This window comes from Strongylocentrotus purpuratus, unplaced genomic scaffold, assembly GCF_000002235.5.
Source record: "Strongylocentrotus purpuratus isolate Spur 01 unplaced genomic scaffold, Spur_5.0 spur5_scaffold_8, whole genome shotgun sequence".
Lineage (NCBI taxonomy): Eukaryota > Metazoa > Echinodermata > Echinoidea > Camarodonta > Strongylocentrotidae > Strongylocentrotus > Strongylocentrotus purpuratus.
Genome location: NW_022145614.1, coordinates 6,244,214 through 6,262,695, shown reverse-complemented (window position 1 = coordinate 6,262,695; position 18,482 = coordinate 6,244,214). Strand labels below are relative to the sequence as shown.

At 36.5% G+C, this 18,482-nt stretch overlaps 1 protein-coding gene across 1 annotated transcript in view; it reads left to right on the top strand.

The window, feature by feature from the left end:
- Nucleotides 1-18,482, top strand: part of LOC589141 (ankyrin repeat domain-containing protein 27) — a 36,460-nt gene that overhangs the window by 12,527 nt on the left and 5,451 nt on the right. Inside the window, exons 8-24 of the mRNA XM_030975287.1 lie at nt 162-281; nt 1,771-1,984; nt 2,566-2,701; nt 3,053-3,260; nt 3,834-3,964; nt 5,407-5,489; nt 5,996-6,111; nt 6,841-6,933; nt 7,413-7,521; nt 9,627-9,784; nt 10,526-10,645; nt 11,465-11,644; nt 12,030-12,230; nt 12,873-12,992; nt 13,577-13,738; nt 14,809-15,013; nt 16,359-16,537. Coding sequence (XP_030831147.1) covers nt 162-281; nt 1,771-1,984; nt 2,566-2,701; nt 3,053-3,260; nt 3,834-3,964; nt 5,407-5,489; nt 5,996-6,111; nt 6,841-6,933; nt 7,413-7,521; nt 9,627-9,784; nt 10,526-10,645; nt 11,465-11,644; nt 12,030-12,230; nt 12,873-12,992; nt 13,577-13,738; nt 14,809-15,013; nt 16,359-16,537 — 2,535 coding nt within the window. The remainder of the gene's footprint in view (nt 1-161; nt 282-1,770; nt 1,985-2,565; nt 2,702-3,052; nt 3,261-3,833; nt 3,965-5,406; nt 5,490-5,995; nt 6,112-6,840; nt 6,934-7,412; nt 7,522-9,626; nt 9,785-10,525; nt 10,646-11,464; nt 11,645-12,029; nt 12,231-12,872; nt 12,993-13,576; nt 13,739-14,808; nt 15,014-16,358; nt 16,538-18,482) is intronic.

The window sequence follows — 18,482 nt, the reverse complement described above, 5'->3', positions numbered from 1 at the left end:
TGGATTTCAGAAATAAAAATTATCAAAAAAACATGTACATTTGTTCTGAGTGTGTTGATTAGCCCCCCCAAAAGTTTGAAATATTGACATTGTGTTGACTATGTTAGACTGCGAGAGAACTGTATTAAAATAGAAGTTATGTTATTTCTTGTGTTTTCTAGCGTACAATGCAGAAGAATGCAGGCCACATGGATAACCTTAAGATCGCCATGGAAACCTACATCATGAATGGAATTTACACCAAGGTTTTCAAGGCTGTCAGTCAGTTCTATGCAGTAGAGGTATGTCTTAACATTAGCATGGTTTTATTTTTTTAATATTTTTTTTAGGGGGGAGGGGTTGGGGTCTTCATTCTGTAGTTCATTAATTTGCAAATTTGTTGTCCCATGATAGAACTAGAAGTCAATTCATATTCATTGGTTGATGCTTGATTTTTGTGATGATTAACATTCTTTTTATATTATGGAGTTTTTGAGGGTGATGGTGTGTCATCTGCTAGTACATTTTGAAAAGATCATTCCTTTCATGAAAAGCTAATGAATAATTGTTATGATTTATTTTTTAAAGAATAAAATAACAGCAATAATGGTTAACTACGTTCAATTATCTTATTCATGTTGTGTCAATGAGTGATAGACAAAAACAAAATGTTCAAATACATTCCTTATTCAGAGGAACATTGACTGTCACATTTGATAATTAAATTGGCTTATGAATTAAATGTTTAGGAGGAATCAATTTTTCATAGGGAATTCATGTACCCTGCATTTTATTATAATTCGCATTGAAACACAGGCTTCAAGTAGAATATTCATATCTTTGAACTAGTCAAAGAGAAATAAAGCCTTCAACCTTCCCATATCTCTGCCCTACATGTTTGGGTCTCCATATGTTCCTATTTAATGGTTGGTTAGTCATGTGCATAGAATTCATCTTGGGATTGGTGATGCATGAATCTTGGATTGAGGTAATTCAAGGTTGGCAGACAGAAATATTGAATAATGGAATGTATTGAGAGCATGACGATAATATTAAAGATATTACTTACCTATCCAGATTCAAGAACAATAAATATAAGTGATTGCACTCTTCACAAATCTTAAAATTGTTTGAATAAATTTATTTTACAATTTCAGGCGAAAATATTATTTTTGACTGTATGGAGAAAAAAAATAGTATTTTGATTTTCAGTATGCTATTCGTAATCACACCAGGAGAAAATTTCACATGTAACACAATTTAATGTGTGATGATTTAATTCCAAGAAAAATGAAGAGATATTTATGTAAAATTTGATGCATGTAGGTGTGTGATTCATATTTAATTTGAATTTGTGCTTAAAGGTAAAGACCAGTTATGGTCATGTGATTGCATTGTGAAAGAAACGTTGTGGAATCGATCAGAAAAAGTTGATCATCTAGCATGTAGCATCTGCAAGGTTCTGGAATTATCAAAATGATAAGAAATTTGACCCATTCTTCGTAAAGTTACAAGCACTATACACAGAAAGATGTATATGGGACTACCCTATATCTCTCACAGACCATGAGAGAAACAAATTTACCAAATATATGAATTATTAGGCGGTTTCCCCGCAAATTTTTTATCAGCATGTATTAGTCAAAACATATTCTTTCACATGATTGGTAATGAGGGCTTCCATTTCATTTTTTGAAATTGGGGTGTTTCCAATACTGGTCTTTATCTTTAAGATTTTTTCTAATTTGATTAATGACTTGGTTGATTTTAATAATTTTATTGTTTTCCCAGGATGCCAATCTGAACAAGATAACCCGGAACCTGTCTGAGCTACAGGTGAAGGATGTCGGTGTGAGGTTAGAGTTCACCACGAATGTTCCAAGGGCTCGCAGAGAGATGTCGACCATTAATAAGTTCAGCACCCCACTCTGCAAGATGCAATGTCTGAGGAAAACGGTTCTTGCTATAACACAGCAGGGATTCAGAGGAAAGATCAACGATAGTGGTGAGTGGAAGATGCAGAATGGATGATATGAAGATGGTGATGGTGGTGGTGATGGTGGGGGTGATGGTGGTGGTGATGATGGTGGTGATGGTGGTGGTGGTGGTGGTGGTGTTGGTGGTGGTGATGATGATGAAGATGGTGGTGTGGTGGTGGTGATGTGGTGATAGTGAAGACAATGGTAATGGTAATGATGATAAAGACGATGATGACGAAGACGATATTTAGGAAGAGGACAATAAAAGATTAAATGATGATGGTGGTGATGATGATGATGATGATGATGATGATGATGATGATGATGATGATGATGATGATGATGATGATGATGATGATGATTGGGATGATGATTGCAGTGATGGTGGTGGTGATGATGATGATAAAGCTAAAGATGACGATGATGATGATATAGATGATATAGATGACGAGGAAGATGATGATGAAAATTATAATCCATACATGCAGGTCTGATGTATTTAGTTAATCAGCCTGGTCATGCAATATATATCTCACTATAAGCACTTTTAAGCTTTAAATTTTGAAATATTCTTGATGAGTTACTATTGCTGTTTAATAATTCACAGCTCGGGCGATGTCTTCAGATGACCTCCTGCCTCTACTCGTCTTCTTAGTGGTCAAATCAGACATCCCAAACTGGCTTGCTAACCTTTCCTACATGCAGAACTTCTGTCTCTCAAATTTTGCAGGTGGAGAATTTGGGTGAGTACAAGGAGATTTTGGAGGATCGTTGTCATATTTAGAATGTCTTATATAGCATTAAGATTTATTTATTCATCAAACATAAATTGTCTCAGTAGTAATGAAATGGGGTGACTCAATTATTAGTTGAGGAATTCATGAAAAATAGAATATTAAAAACTTACAAGGAGATACGCAAATAACAGACTTGAATAGATGGATGAATGCAGAATCTCTTTGTTAGGAGGTATCGATAGAATTCTGCCTGAAATTAGTTGTTGTTGATCACATGCAGTAATTTTTATTTTTATTCCTTGTTATATTTTTCTCTTTGAATTAAACATTTCTATTAAACACACATTCATCCCTCAGATTCTACATGGCATCGATCGAAGCAGCAGTAGAGCATGTGAAGTCCGGTGCCATGAGTAACTCCACCCCGGCCACACCCATCTCCATAGACCATTCTCGCTTCTCCTTGCCCCCGTCCTCCCCCTCCAAGTCTGGCTCTGAGCCTCTGTGGCAGAAGATAGACGCCTCTGACCATGAGAATACTCCAGCTGTAGATATCTTATTCCAGGTAGGTAGGAACTGTAAGGAATGAAGGGTTCAACATAGTTGAAGGTCAAATGACCCTCTTCAAAATCATGATGGCCCCTCACAAGATCCATATGTTTTGAACAGTCTCCTGTAAATGACCCCCTTGTATAAAAAAATAAAAAAACCCTCCCCCACCGAACCCCTCCTCCTTTTGAATACACCCCTTATATACATTGACATGTATAGCTATGTTGAGCCTTGAAGAGCCTTGAAGAATAATTCATGTATGGGGCTTTGACTTTCTGGCAATCTATGTTGAAGAAAATTATTGTATGTAATGCTCAAAGTGTTTTTACTATTACCTGAGGGGCGATAATTGCATACCTCCATCATACCTTGGTGACCTGATATAAAGCTCTTGTTCTTGCTCTCTATCAATCAAGTATGCATTAATCACTTGTATATAACTGCTCTTACTTTGTTTATTTAGTTGTTATCAATATGGCCTTTTAAAACTTAGTATATATTTAACAGTACAAATGAAACTAACACTTTTCAGTACGCCGTATATTCTCATGGCACTTCAAGTCAATTTTCACTTTTTCTTTCTCAGCGAGTGATGGAGGGAAACAAGAATGAAGTTGAAGCTATGTTAGAAGCGAGCAGTACAGATTACAGTTGGCTTATCAGCAAGATGTGTCATCCACTATGTTCTTGTGACAGCTGTGAACAGATCCTTGCAAGGTAAGTCAATACACTCTTCTTACAGTATGTGACAAATATGATCAAATCATACTTGTAGCAATCTGTTATGTTTGTTAGACACATGTGAACAGATCCCAGGTAAGTAAGCCAATCCAATGTGTCCATGTGATTAATTTGAACAGATCCTATCTAGGTATGTCAATCTAATACATGTATATGTGGAAATGTAAATATGTCTTAGCTAGTATTAAAGTCGATCCACTATGTTGTGACAAATGTGAATAGATCCTAGCTAGTCAGGTCAGTCCACGGTTATGAGGTTACACATATAAATAAATCAAAACAAGAACAAGCAATTGACAAATATGCCAATAAAGGCATTGCTCATTGAAAGATGACCTTAAAGGGCAAGTTTGACTCATTAGCAAGTTGAATTGAATATAATAGAGAAAAATTAAACAGACGGAAAAGAGTTTCATCAAAAATTTGAAGAAAAATAAGGGAGTTATGGAATTTTGAAGTTTCGCATGATGAAACAGTGATATGTATCACGTAAGCGGTTTGCAAACCAGCAAGTTGATGATGTCATCCCCTCACTACTCCCCATATATTTTGTTTACAACCTTTTTCTTTTCTTTCTTTGACACACCTGTGTAAAAAATTCTTCGTATTACAATAAGTTACAGTAGTGGTGATTTTGCACATATTCCATGAGGGGTTAAATCAGAGCTGCCAACTAGTACGGATTTCCCGTAATTGGTACGGAAATTAACGACCATTACGGAATGTTGTCTCAAATTACGGATTTAAAAAAAAAAAAAAAAAAAAAAAGATTTTTTTTTTTTTTTTTTTTTTTTTTTTTTTTTTTTTTTTTTTTTTTTTTTTTTTTAATGAATTAAATATGATTTATCGTAGCGAGTGCTGTGAATAGGAGCCATTTTTCATGATAAACTGTGTTGTGATGACCTGAAATTCAATACTTAACATCTTTGTGTGAGTAAAATCACCAAAAATTTCAGATAATCATGCGTCCGCGCAGTGTTGGCGTGTCGTTTTTTTTAGATTCATAGCGCCGCATAAGAAATTACTGATTTATACCCCAAATTACTGATTTTGAGCCTTGTGATTACTGATTTTCTGTTCTGGAGGTTGGCAGCTCTGTTAAATCCATGTTTACATTCTCAGGGTAGGAAAGTAATGTATTTGTTAACTTTATGTTCAAAACAGTCAGAGAAATGTTAGTTTTGTTTGATTTTTCTCTATTTACTCAACTCAACTTGCAAATGGACAAGACTTGCCCTTTAATTGGGTCTACAGTAACAATATTATATATATATATATATATATATATAGGGAATCATCAATGAGTATTTCCAGAAAGTTTGGGCGTACATAAACATGTACATGTATACCAAGAAATTTAACTCTTGATACAAGAAGTTAATTTTGTTGATTGCCATCTTTCTCCATTTCTTCTGTAGTAAGCGAAACGACCCAAGAGCAGTTTCAGCATCATCGAGAGACAACAGGGGTTGCACTCCTATGCATGCGGCAGCTGCTTATGGTAAGCTAAACAATTAGCTTTGTCAAAACATGAGTTTATGTTTATGTTTGAGGCTTTCTTCATTTCTTTTTGTAAGGCTATAAAATCATATAGTGTATTAAAGCAACATCCTGTGATTTTTCACCTCTTTAATTGAAAGAATTGTTGAACTGAGTTGTATGTCAATGTAACTGTTTGCTTTATTACATTCTATATGTAAGGAGTTAAAATGATTGTAAAATTATGTAAATTATTAAAATTTGCATTTACAGTAGTAACAGAATCTGTATTTGAGGATTTTTTAACACATAAGCTAAGGGAACAAATGAAATGTGTATGATTGTATGAAAAAGTTAAATTTTCACATGTGAAGAGCCTGTAATGCAAGACGTAATAGGCATATTACATGCAAGGAATAGAAGAAAAAACAAGGCCATTTTCGTTTCTGTAAATATCAAATATTGACCAATCACATGTCTTACATATTGTTCCATCCTCATGTTTTCCTATCAATCCTCCTTGTTTAGGTCACCCTGAAGTGATCAGTACCTTGATGAGACGAGGTGGTGAAGTGAACGTAACGGATTACCATGGATCAACACCGTTACATCTAGGCTGTCAGAGAGGGCATCAAGATGTCACAGTAAGTACTTCTTTAAAATAGCAGTATTTTCTTGTATATAAAGAGCTTAATTCCAAAAGGAACTAAATCCACTTTTGATGAAAATTGAGTTATTGATATCAGGACATTGCTCACTTAAGTTCCCGTCTTTCAACAAAATTTTCCATAGACGCCTATACAAAATCTGGTAAAGAATTTATTTTTTCTCTGAAGTTTCAAAAATGGATTTAGCTCCTTTTGGAATTCTTCATATGTAAATGTAAATTAAGTTTACAATGCAGTCGTTAACGATGCAGTTGTTAACAATATTGATCTTTACATTCTGATATGAGTAATTCAAGATTCATAAATGGCATTGTTCATTGCATTAAACAATACCAATACCACAATAGACAAAACCAGTGTACTAGGGGTGGTATCGCCTTCACTTTGATCAATGAAAGAAACTATGAGCGCCATTTAGGAAAAGTTTATTTTAGTAATTTTGTAGCTCAATATTCGTAAAGAAAAAGAAGGGGGAGGGGTCCTCATAGAAAGGGCTTCTTTTATGGCAGCTCTTCTTATACAGTGGAATTTACTTTAGTGTCTGTGAAGACTAAAATTGTGTGTTTTTCTTGAATTTTGTTTCCGACTTAAAACACTGATCCCTACAGTTCAACATTCTTCCTGTCCCCTTGAGCCTTCTTTATATACACGATTTAAACTGTTTGAATATGTATTTTATGATTACATCTCTCTTCCATACTCTAGTTACTACTGCTTGCTAAAGGATCTCTTGTTAGTATAGAAGACAACGATGGCAATAGACCATTGCATCTATGCTGTGCTAATGGGCATGAAGAGGTGAGAAAGTTTCCTAAAACTTAACCTTTTGCTATCCAATTATTTATGTGCTAGAATAGAAGAAAATTCATACTTTGTATTCTTTGACTTTCATTCTGAAAGTCATGAAAATCATCTCTTGTCATGAATAAGTTTGCATTAATTGTTTTTAAAAAGTCATGTTCTGGGAGCTTCGAAATTCCTGGGTTTTAAATTTTGTTTTTAACAGAAACATGTATCTCAAGAATATGACAGATTTCTAATGTACAAATTTATATCATTGGTTAAAGAGGCTGAGAAACACATGTTTGTAATGGGATTGAAAAGTAAAACTTAGATCAGATATTTTTAGCATGTAGAAACCTCCTTTACATCAATTCTTTTACTTGATCTATTAATTACATTTGTTCTTTCTTAATTTCTGAATTGATGATAAATGTTTTCCATGTTTCAAATTGGTCGAACTATTCTTAGTAAACGTTCCGTTCCTTTCCTTCCAGTGTGTGAAAGCATTGCTCTACTCTACCAGACCCTCCCAGAGAGTGTCTATCAACGCAACCAATACCAGAGGAGACACAGCACTGCATCTAGCATCCAGATGGGGATATGGTAAGACAAGTCATGAAAGATTTTAAAGGCATTGTTTAACAATGTTAAATCTGAGATGCACGGCTCTACGTGTTATCAGTGTCTGTGATATGGTGTAATATTGAAGCCCTAACAAAATTGCCCTTCAAAATGATCAAGAAGTGCCTCAAAAAGTAAAAATCTGTGAGTGACCAGTTTTACCATACCGTATTTGCCGGCCTAAAGGCCGCACCGCCGCATAGGCCGCACCCCCAACTTTGACATTTCGTAGAGAAAAAAAAAAAAGGAAAAAAAAAAAAAACGGACCAAAGAAAATAATTGTAATTTTCCCGTAGAACTCTATTTTTCCTACAAACTAATACCAAAATTATCAATCATTTTATAAATAAACAGGAAGTTTACCTAAAAAATGATTGTAATTTAGCAAATCTTCATCGATTTTTAGGCAGATTAGCACATTCATGGGACACTAGAGGGCGCTTCGCATCCATACAGAAACCTGAATGGCCAACCTATCGCAGGGTGGAAGCATGGTGGAAGGAATGATCTTTTTTATAATGTTATCCGGTCTTACCCCTATCGTACCGTCAAATGGAGAAAATAAACAAGCTTTTGTGTTGGTATTAGAGATCTACCGAGGTTAGTTTGTCGCTTTAATTAATTAGATAGTCTCAATTATAATTCAGAATTATCTTACTGAAAAGTTAAGAACACCGATGATTGCACGCTGTGAATCTCCGAAGGTGCGTTGGATTTGTTAGCAACTCCAGCCCCGTAGCTCCCCACCACAGAGTGTGTGAGTAACCTTACTCACACACTCTGTGGTGGGGAGCTACGGGGCTGGAGTTGCTAACAAATCCAACGCACCTTCGGAGATTCACAGCGCGCAATCCATCGGTGTTTTTAAGGACATTTTTACAACTTTACAAGTACGAGTTTCTGGTCAGTTTTCTTCTTATTTCTTTGGTTGCACAACGATTAAAAAGATAACTTCTTCAAATTTGCTGCTGACGTGGTTCAGACTAGATCTTGTCCGATGTGTTTTCAAGTCAATTTTTTATTGTATGAAGTTTTGACTTGCAATTTTTACTCTTTCGGCGTAAAGGCCGCACCCCGACTTTTTGATATTTTCTCTTCCAAAAATACTGCGGCCTTTACGCCGGCAAATACGGTACTCGTTTTCCCCAATAGACTGTTGTGTTATGATATGCAAAATTTGATTTCGATTTCCAATCATAAATATCTTGATAATCAGACAGGTGATGGGCTTGTAAAAGTTATGGGGTTCCTGACTGACCTAAAGGTTTGTAATTATCATTGCAGCATGAGCTAAATCCAGGATTTTGTTTCAGAATCTGAGACAAAGTTACCCAATCCCCTTAAAGAGGACTGAATAAGTGTTGGATATAATCTGTACGGCTCATCAAATGTGTTTTTATATTCTTATCCTTCGGCAATTCTCAATTACCTGATTATGTTGAGATGTATGCATACATGCATACTTCTATACATTTGAACAATGAATAGCTTAATGAAATTGTAGTTCAGTGGGACATTTCTCTTTTTTTTCATCATAAGGATTAGATGCATAAATTGATTATCAAAAACAATTTACAATCTGACACTAGGAATTCAGGATTATATACCAATTCATTCGTTTTAAATATGTACATGTAACTGATGTCAATTAAAATGTGACTTAAACCACACTGTAGCTACTTGCTCCATCTATATAGAAAACAATGCCTAATCAGTGACCATTGTTCCCCATGATCCGCTTTTTCTTATGTTAATTGAGAGCTGAGTTGATGAGATAACCACCTGTCCAGTGACCTTGCAGAGTGGTCTATTCCCTCCTGGCCAAATTAGTGCAGATAGGCTTTAAAGAATGTAAAGTTGAATTGTGAGATAGGGAAGCTAGTGTCAATCATTTCTTGAAATTCATGTCAAACTGAGCATGGCCTCCAACCGCCCATGATGATAATGAACTCCAGGGGAGGGGGGGGGGGGGGGGGGGGGGGGGGGAGAGAGGGAGAGGGGGGATGGGCAGAATATAATCTTTATCTGACTTCACATTACTTATATCTACAACAATTAATTTATTGCCGTTATCATTTTGATTGCAGCCAACATCGTATCACTCCTGATAGACCATGGTGCATCCGTGGAAGCAAGGAATAGAAGACAGGAAACGGCTCTCATGTGCTCTCATAATATCAACATCTCACGGACCATTCTATTCAGTACGCAGGATGAGAGCGACCAGGGATCAATGTCATCATATGTAAGTTTAGTCAAGCGATAACCTTAGATGATGTTAAGGTCACCTATAAACGAAGATCTGTCATTTGAATGCAATTTTATTTTATAATTCCTGCATTATAATCACATAGAAGAGTTCCCTTGGCATTTTCAAAGATATGTTTTCCTTCCCCTGAATTAGATTTCCTACTTGATATTTTCATTGATCCCATACACATTTCAAGTTTTATCTCCTAAATGTTTGTGGAAACAAATTTTCTGCCTTATTTTGAAATGTTTGATAATATATTGGTATGACAGAGATGACTTTTTCTCTTTATAACTCTCCCATAATGTAGAGGTGTCATGGCCAGTAGACATATCACCGTACTGTGGATCACAAGGTCCGCAGTTCGAGTACCGGCCGCAGCGCTAATGTCCTTTGGCAAGACAATGATCTACATTTGCCACATTCAACCCAGGTGACGTAAATGGGTACCTGGCAGGAATTAATTCCTTGAAATGCTAGAGCGCAGTAATGGCAGCTATGCTTAAGCCAGGGTAATAATCAAGAGCGCCAGGAGTGTCAAGTGTGACAGATATGAGCGCTATACAAGAACCTGATATTATTATTATTAATGCATTGATAAGCCCCAAACCTCAAAGTTAAGCTCTACCATTCATTCACTTCATTTAGAAAAGGATGTGGACATTTTTTCTTCTTCTGTGTGTCCACTATAATTCCATGATAATCCAGCATTTACCTATAATTTTCTTTGTACAGGCAACCAGTCCTCCTATAGCAAGCATCCTATCGACGTTAGGAGACGAAGACAACCAGGTGACCCCTATCAAGGTCTCCATCACAAAACTCACTAAGAAACTACAACCTGCCCAGAAAGAGGTAAGCATTGCATCTATGATATTATACAGTCAAACCGGCTTTAGTGACCACCCGTATAGAAAGACTACCTGTCTACAAAGACCGCATTTTTTGTTTCCCTTGAAAATGGTTTCTCATTGAAACATGTAATAAAGGAACCTGTTCATAAAGACCACTTTTCTTGTCTCCCTTGGGTGGTCTTTATAGACAGGTATCACTGTACCTGCTTATCAGTTGCAATAAAAAAATGCAATAGTCTTTTTTGCATGGAGTCGTGATTGGCTTTTAAACTCATCCTGAGATTAAAATAAACTTGTATTCTAATCAGATAGAAACATGGTGTTCTCTAATGTGTTTATTATTCTTGTAGCAGTTACTTGTGTGTAGGGATATCCATGTTTGGTGCCATGTCTGTCTGCTTAACTATTCCCTCAGTGTTGCCAATAATGTGTTTCCTCCATCCAAATTCTGAATACATCTGATTTGTATGTAGCCACCAGGCAAATGGAATCTTTTAATTATATGGACATTTTTTCCACATAAATCACTGAATACAATGACATATTCTTTATTTGTGTTGACTTTTTTCTTGAATGTCATGTTTCTGACCTTCAAATATGTTTGCATTGCAAGAACTAGTTTGCCATTTAATGTTAATCTTTCCTGAGTCTTGCAATAGCAATTAAATATTTACACTGTGCGGTTGGTATACAGTAAGTTCAATATCTTCAAAATAAATATAGCTGAAGACAAACCACATCTAGAATATGTATATTGATACATGACACAATAATGGAAAAACTGTACTTATGTTCACTCCTTCAATCTTTTGTTGATCAGGTTGAGAAGTTGCTTCGCAGTGTTGCCGACGGTGACATCCTCATGATGAAGCATCATCTCGGTTGGCTTAGTGATGACGACTATGATGACGATGATGATGAAGATAATGACCATATCCCATTAGATTCTAAGTTGTGTCATCCTCTATGTCAGTGTTCTAAATGTGCAATGCTACAAAAAGTAAGTATCAGTTGCCAAACATGATATCCCTTCAAATTTAGCCATTACTACCAAGTCTCTTTAAGATAAATGGTATTTTTCAGTGTCTTTGTATAGGCAAATAGCTATTGATGCTTTGCAAAATCAAGGGTTAAATTACATAAGGTTAGAATGTGTACTTCTGTTATAATGAGCATTTACACATTGGATTTTTACCTAAGTAATTATTTACTCTATTCTGATCTGAGTTGCATAGAATATTAATAACATGTACTTACAATGTCCTTTTATAGCTTTTAACAATTGTTGAAGAAATCGATTTGGTGTGAGTACAGTCCACCCAGATGCACACAAAAAAGCAGATATTTTCACAGAATCCATAATCCTTGTTTGGTTGTATTTACAGCGTACCACAGTCAGTGCCAGTGGACTGAGCGTGAACTCACGCAACCAAGAAGGCTACACAGCTCTCCACGTGGCTGCCCTACACGGCCATGAGGCCTTGGTGGACGTGTTGCTCCGTCGAGGGGCGAGTGTTAATCAGAAGAACGGCAGCAGTCAGCAGTGTACACCCCTTCATCTAGCTTGCCAGTGCAACCATCCAAAGGTAGGTTCAGTAGTCACAGAGGTTGATGTTCCCAATTGTCATAGTTGCCAATTTTCACATTTTCACAAGATCTATTGTTTTTTTGCTGTTAACAGCATTGTCAGCTGTTTGTGATTTATGTTACTAAAAAAACCCACGACAATTGGAACATCTATTAATTCTTAAATCCTGTTATAAATCCCATTGTTGGTATGAAAAAGCACTGCCTTTTTTAAATCAATGTGAGCTTGTAAGCTATTTGGAGATTTATAGACTGACATCAAGATAAATGTTATCACTTTAAAGAATGAAAGCTGCAATAAATTTTACAAAACACTATCTGCCTTTTATCAAAGTGAGCTTGTAAGCTATTTGAAGATTTATAAACTCACGTCAAGATAAATGTTATCATTTCAAAGAATGAGAGCTACGATGAATTTTACAAAACATTATCTCTGATATTGAATCAAGTTATCCTTGTCATTTCCAGTATTGCTTGAATATGCTTTCCACATAAAATTGCTCATCTCTGGATAATCCTCTGTAACTTTCCCACAATTCAGGGTTCAAATGTTTAGGAAATATTATTATGTACTTTTCTAGCTCAATTTATAATGAAATTGTTAATTTATTCATTGTTAAAACGATCTTCCTTCTATTTAGATTGTATCCAAACTCCTGCAGCATGCGGCTAAGTGCAATATAAAGGATGTGAGAGGGAACACCCCTCTCCATTACTGCTGTCTCAACGGGCATCTCGGACCAGCTGAGGCCCTCCTACAGGTATTCATATGAATAAATACTACCAGGCACTGTTTCATTGATGTCTTTAACTTTTGTGATGTTCTAAATTTTGTTTTGATTATTGGAGAAATTTATGGTTGAAAAGCAATAGAAGCACTTTTGTCTCGTGACATCCCTTGACTAGGCAGTAGGCAATTATTGAGGATATAATTCCATTGTGCCTTGTTAAGCGAGCAATGTGATGATCATCCTTTTTTGGTCTGACTAACACACTAAATCGTTTTTCATCACTTTTACAATGTGTAGCATGGTGTCAGAAGGTTTTCATGAGAAATTAATGGCGCTGTAAGGTTAAGAATTACATACTCTACAAGCCAAACAATTTTGCCAAAAAATGGCAGGGACATAAAAGCTTACAAAAGCTGTTCATACATGTGTTCGCACTCATATTGTCAGCTCATTCGCACATTCAGTGTAGTTAGCAACACTGCATCGAATCGATTTGCAAAAGTAACAGCTTATACAGTACATCTTGTCTGATCGTCTGAACCAGTTGTAAACTACATGTTGCAGTTTGTAGGACAGGAAAAAACATCTAAGAAATCTTTTCTCCATCTTCCCAGCATGGTGCAAACGTAAACCAAACCAACCAGAGGGGTAACACGCCCCTCCATGAGGCAGCGAGGTTCAACTTTACACCCCTGGTCAAGTTATTACTGGACAGTGGTCAGGCTAACCCTCATTGCAGGAACAAAGCTCAACAGATACCTCTGAGACTCACCCAGGTTTGTAGCAATACTATCAGTGAATTTTGTATATCTACAACTAACTTTGAGCATATTAAATGGATTGGGTAACTTTGTCTCAGATTCTGAAACAAAATCCTGGATCATGCAGCTCATGCTGCAATGATAATTAGAAACCTTTAGGTCAGTCAGGAATCACATGACTTTTACAAGCTGATCGCCTGTCTGATTATAAAGATATTTATGGTTGGAAATCCAAATTTGATTTTTTTTGTTTTCCTACCAGTTTTTATTACACTACAGTTTATTGGGGTGAATGAGTATGGTAAAATCGGTGACTCAAAGAATTTTACTTTTCTGAGGCACTTCATGATCATTTTCAAGCGAATTTTTGATCATATTTGAATAGTATTCAACCGGTTTAGATTTCCCCTGATGCGCTGAATTATACTGTGAACTTGATGATATATGGGCAAATACAATATCAATCACTGAAAATGAAATACTGATATTTTGAAGAACTACAAACTTTATGGCAAGATTGTATTTACTATTGTATTCATGTCAGTTAGTCTTCCTCGCTTAAGAATTTTACGTATGAGACTTGGTAAATACTATAATCTCTATTGACAAGCTATTCAAGCTTGTTTGTCAAACATGAATCTAGATTACAGAGGATGGCAATAACTGCCCCTTCCAGACCTGTAACTTTTCCTCCTAGATGATCAGTATAGCAAGGTAGACTGTACATCTGAAATACAGATGTGTGAAATGGCTGTATTGGAAAAGCCGGTGCATTTAAATGTTTTTTAGAAATGTGACTCCATATAATTGGTCATCATCATCGTCATCATCATCATCATCATCGTTATCATCAAATGTTTATACAGTGAAACCTGTCTATAAAGACCACCCAAGGGAGACAAGAAAAGTGGTCTTTATAGGCAGGTGGTCTTTGTGTACAGGTTCATTTAGTACATGTTTCAATGAGAAACCATTTTTAAGGAATACAAAAAATGTGGTCTTTGTAGACAGGTGGTCTTTCTATACAGGTAGTCTTTCTATACAGGTGGTCACTAAAGCAGGTTTGACTGTATTTTCTTTCATAGAAACGCAGTGACATTGCCAGGATGTTGAAAGCAGCCATGAGACGAGACGATGACCTAGAGTCTGTGACGTCGACGGAGACCAACACATCATCTGGTTCCTCCCAGACTGATCCCCTAGAATCTATCCGGGAAACGGGACAATTCTCTAACAACTCCGCTCCACCACCCCCTCTAACTCCTCCTCCTAGACCTCTCAATAATGAACGTAAGTTTATTGTTAAAGGTAAAGACCAGTTTTGGAAACGCCCCCCTCTCAAAAAATTAAATGGAAGCTCTTATTACCAATCATGTGAAAGAATATGTTTTGACTAATACGTGATGATACAAATTTTGCCGGGAAACCGCCTACTAATTGATATATTTGGTAAATTATTATATCTATCCGGACCGGGTGTCGCGTAGTCCCATATACATCTTTCTGTGTACAGTGCTTGTAACTTTACCAAGACTGGGCCAAATTTCTTATAATTTTGATGATTCCAGAACCTTGCAGTACACACCAATACTTATATGCTAGATGATCAGCCTTTTCTGATCGATTCCACAACCTTTCTTTCACAATGTGATAAGTTATCTATCTTAGAATTAGAAGATGATATAGTGGAGGCTGTATTTTTAATATGCTCCTACATGACATTGCTTTTTTGTATAAATCTTCTTAAAGTAGTTGAAGACTCATGAATTGCTTTGTACAGATAATGCCCAGTCTCTGCTTAGGACTGTACAAGATGAATGAATATGGAGTAAATGTTACCTTCTGTACGAGTACTGTACATAAACCCTTGAGAAATTTGATACTGTTAGTGATAGATTATACAGTCAATACATTGCCTACATGAATTGGATGGCTCATGTTTTAAAGGTACTATGTCCCATTTGCAGGCCAAAAAAATGAAAAGGTTAAATTCCAACGGCATTTGAAAGATAATACCAATTTAGAACTTCCCTAAAAAAGGTTTGACTAGAAAATGTCTTCAAATGGGAAAATAACGACTATTAGTTGTCAAATCGACTTAGGAGCTATAGAGCCAATAAGTAATAGTCTTGATTTTCAAAACCATTGGACCGAATGGTCATACGTTTTATGCTGCGCAAAGATTCAATCAGTTTAATTTTGGCCATCGCAAGAAGTGGGTTATTGATGTAGACAAATGTTCATGTACCCTTTACAGCTCATTTTTATTACCAAAGAAGAAAAAGCCAGTCAGTCACTCAATAGTGTCTGACAGTGAAGTCTAGCAAGTAAACGGGTTTCCTTACATAATTTGAATATTACGACACTGCCAACGTTTAAATTTCACAGATAGGACATACATGACATATTCATAATTCCTGCCAAGTTTTACAGAATATGAGGTTGGCTGCAAAGGGACATAGTACCTTTAAAGCCTATATGGGAAAAGCAAATCAGTTGTCATTTCTGATTTTAATGTAGTGAGATCATGACTTGACTTTAATACCATGATGTCTAATTGATACAAAGCCTCATTCCATAATTGTACTTCCGTTCATCCGTCACCATGACAATCAACATCTCTTCCACCACCCAGATGTACTACCGAGACCGCTCAGTGTCCACGACCTCTTCAACTATTTCTGCGACACGGACCGGACCACCATGCGTGCCTTAAACCAGTCCATCAGGGAGTTTGAGCCCGCCCGTCAACTCAGACATGTCGAGATTGAAGACAAGCACCAGGAGAATTGGAACCTCTATCTAAAACAACAGGTATGTCAATATATGCTTTCAATCAGGGATAAAATTATGGATGGGGAATTTAGAATGCAGGGATGCTGGTTTTCAGGCAATTGCCTGAATTCAGGCCCTGGCTAGTCATTTTCACACCATAGTTCAGGATTTTTTGTGTACAAAATAAGCTCATTCTAGGTGATTTTCAGGCCCTCTGATCAATTCTAACTGGCATCCCTGAGAATGTTAATGGTAGGGTTTATTTAGATATTTTTGTATAATTGATACATGTTTCGGTAGTGAATAAAGAAAGAGAACAAATCTTTATCGATATGGACTCATATCGTATATTTCATACCTTTATTCAACATTTTTGTGTAAGTATTTGTGCATTTCTGTTTAGAAGTGGAGTGAATTAGGGTAGGTAGTATCTCCAAGCTCCAAAGTCGACGTTCATACTTTCATATTATCAAACCACGATCATTAGAATCATAGCACAGTGGCAAGGTTTACAAACTTACCATGTCAGATATCTATTTCTGGAATAGATGTATTAATTGTTTGAAAAAGTTTTTAAGGTTTATTCACCAAGCCAAAGGCTACAACTGGTGCTTCTTCGAAGGAGGACAAAGTTTATAAAACACACATGGTCACATTTTGCGATGTATGCGATGTCAACAGTTTAAGTTCAAAGAAATTAGAGTCATCAAACAGCACCTGAAGTGAAAAAAATATTGAATACATTCTTAAGGACATTCTGAATATTTTCATGTATGATCACTGCTCATGAATATTCATATTGTCAACAAATTGGCAATGTTATCGCTGGTGACCTTTCACTGTTTGCTTCCTATGCAACAAAGGTCTATTTCTTGGACATGTTGTATTCCGTGTATGCAAAGCCCAACAAATTATTTTGATAGTAAATGGTTGGGCGGTGAAGATGGAGCTTGTGCATCAAGGTCAGCATTTGAATTTCATGACAAGTGTAATGTTTTATCCTATACCCCCCTCATTTTCTTTATTTGTAGTTTATTATCTTATTCTCCCCCTTTAGATATATGTATAATTATAGTCTATAAAGAACCTGTTCTGTCATATTTCTAGATGCTCTACCTCAACTTGTTCAGGCCTTCAATATATTTGTAATGGTTGATTTCTTGGTCTCTCTCTCTCTCTCTCTGTCTATCTCTTTCAATCTTTCTCTCACTGTTTCTCCTTCTCGTTATCTCTCTGTATTATTCTGTCACCTCCTCTTTCTCCATCTCTTTTCCTCCACCCATGATCTCTTCTCTCTCCGCTCAAGTCCTCCCCCTATCTTCTTATGTTCCCCAACTATTTATTTGCTGTCTCTGTTCCTTCTCCCCTCCTCTATCCCCTTCTCACTCTCTCCCTCCCCCCCCCCCTCTCTCTCTCTCTCTGTCTCTGTCTCTCTCTCTCTCTCTCTCTTTTTCTCTCTCCCCTTCCTCCCTCCCCCCCCCCCCCCTCTCTCTCTCTCTCTCATTCCCTTAACATTTTTGACATAACCTTACCACTTATTGCCTTTGTGTGGGTTTTGTTAAACTATATCTTTATCCTGATGCTAATATACTGTCCGAAAATTGTCAACTCTTTTATGGAATGATACAATCATACAAGTAGTTTGCCAATGTTCCTTTTTTATAATTTTATTAAATTGATTTGTGTGTTTAGATTCATTCTGTGCAGTTCCTTTTCTTTTCCCTTTTTATTTAATCGGTTTGAGTGCAATGTGCAATGTCTGTCGTTTTCCAGATATGAACTTAGCTCTCTCAATACCAATCTATATCTGCTTTCTTGCTGTATCTCCCATACAAAGCTCCATCTCTCTATCTCTCTCTCTCTCTCTCTCTCCCCCTCTCCCTCTCCCTCTTCATCTCTCTTTCTCTCTCTCTCTCTCTCTCTCTCTCCACCTCTCCCTCTCTCCACCTCTCCATCTCTCTCTACCCCTCTCTCTCACTCTCTC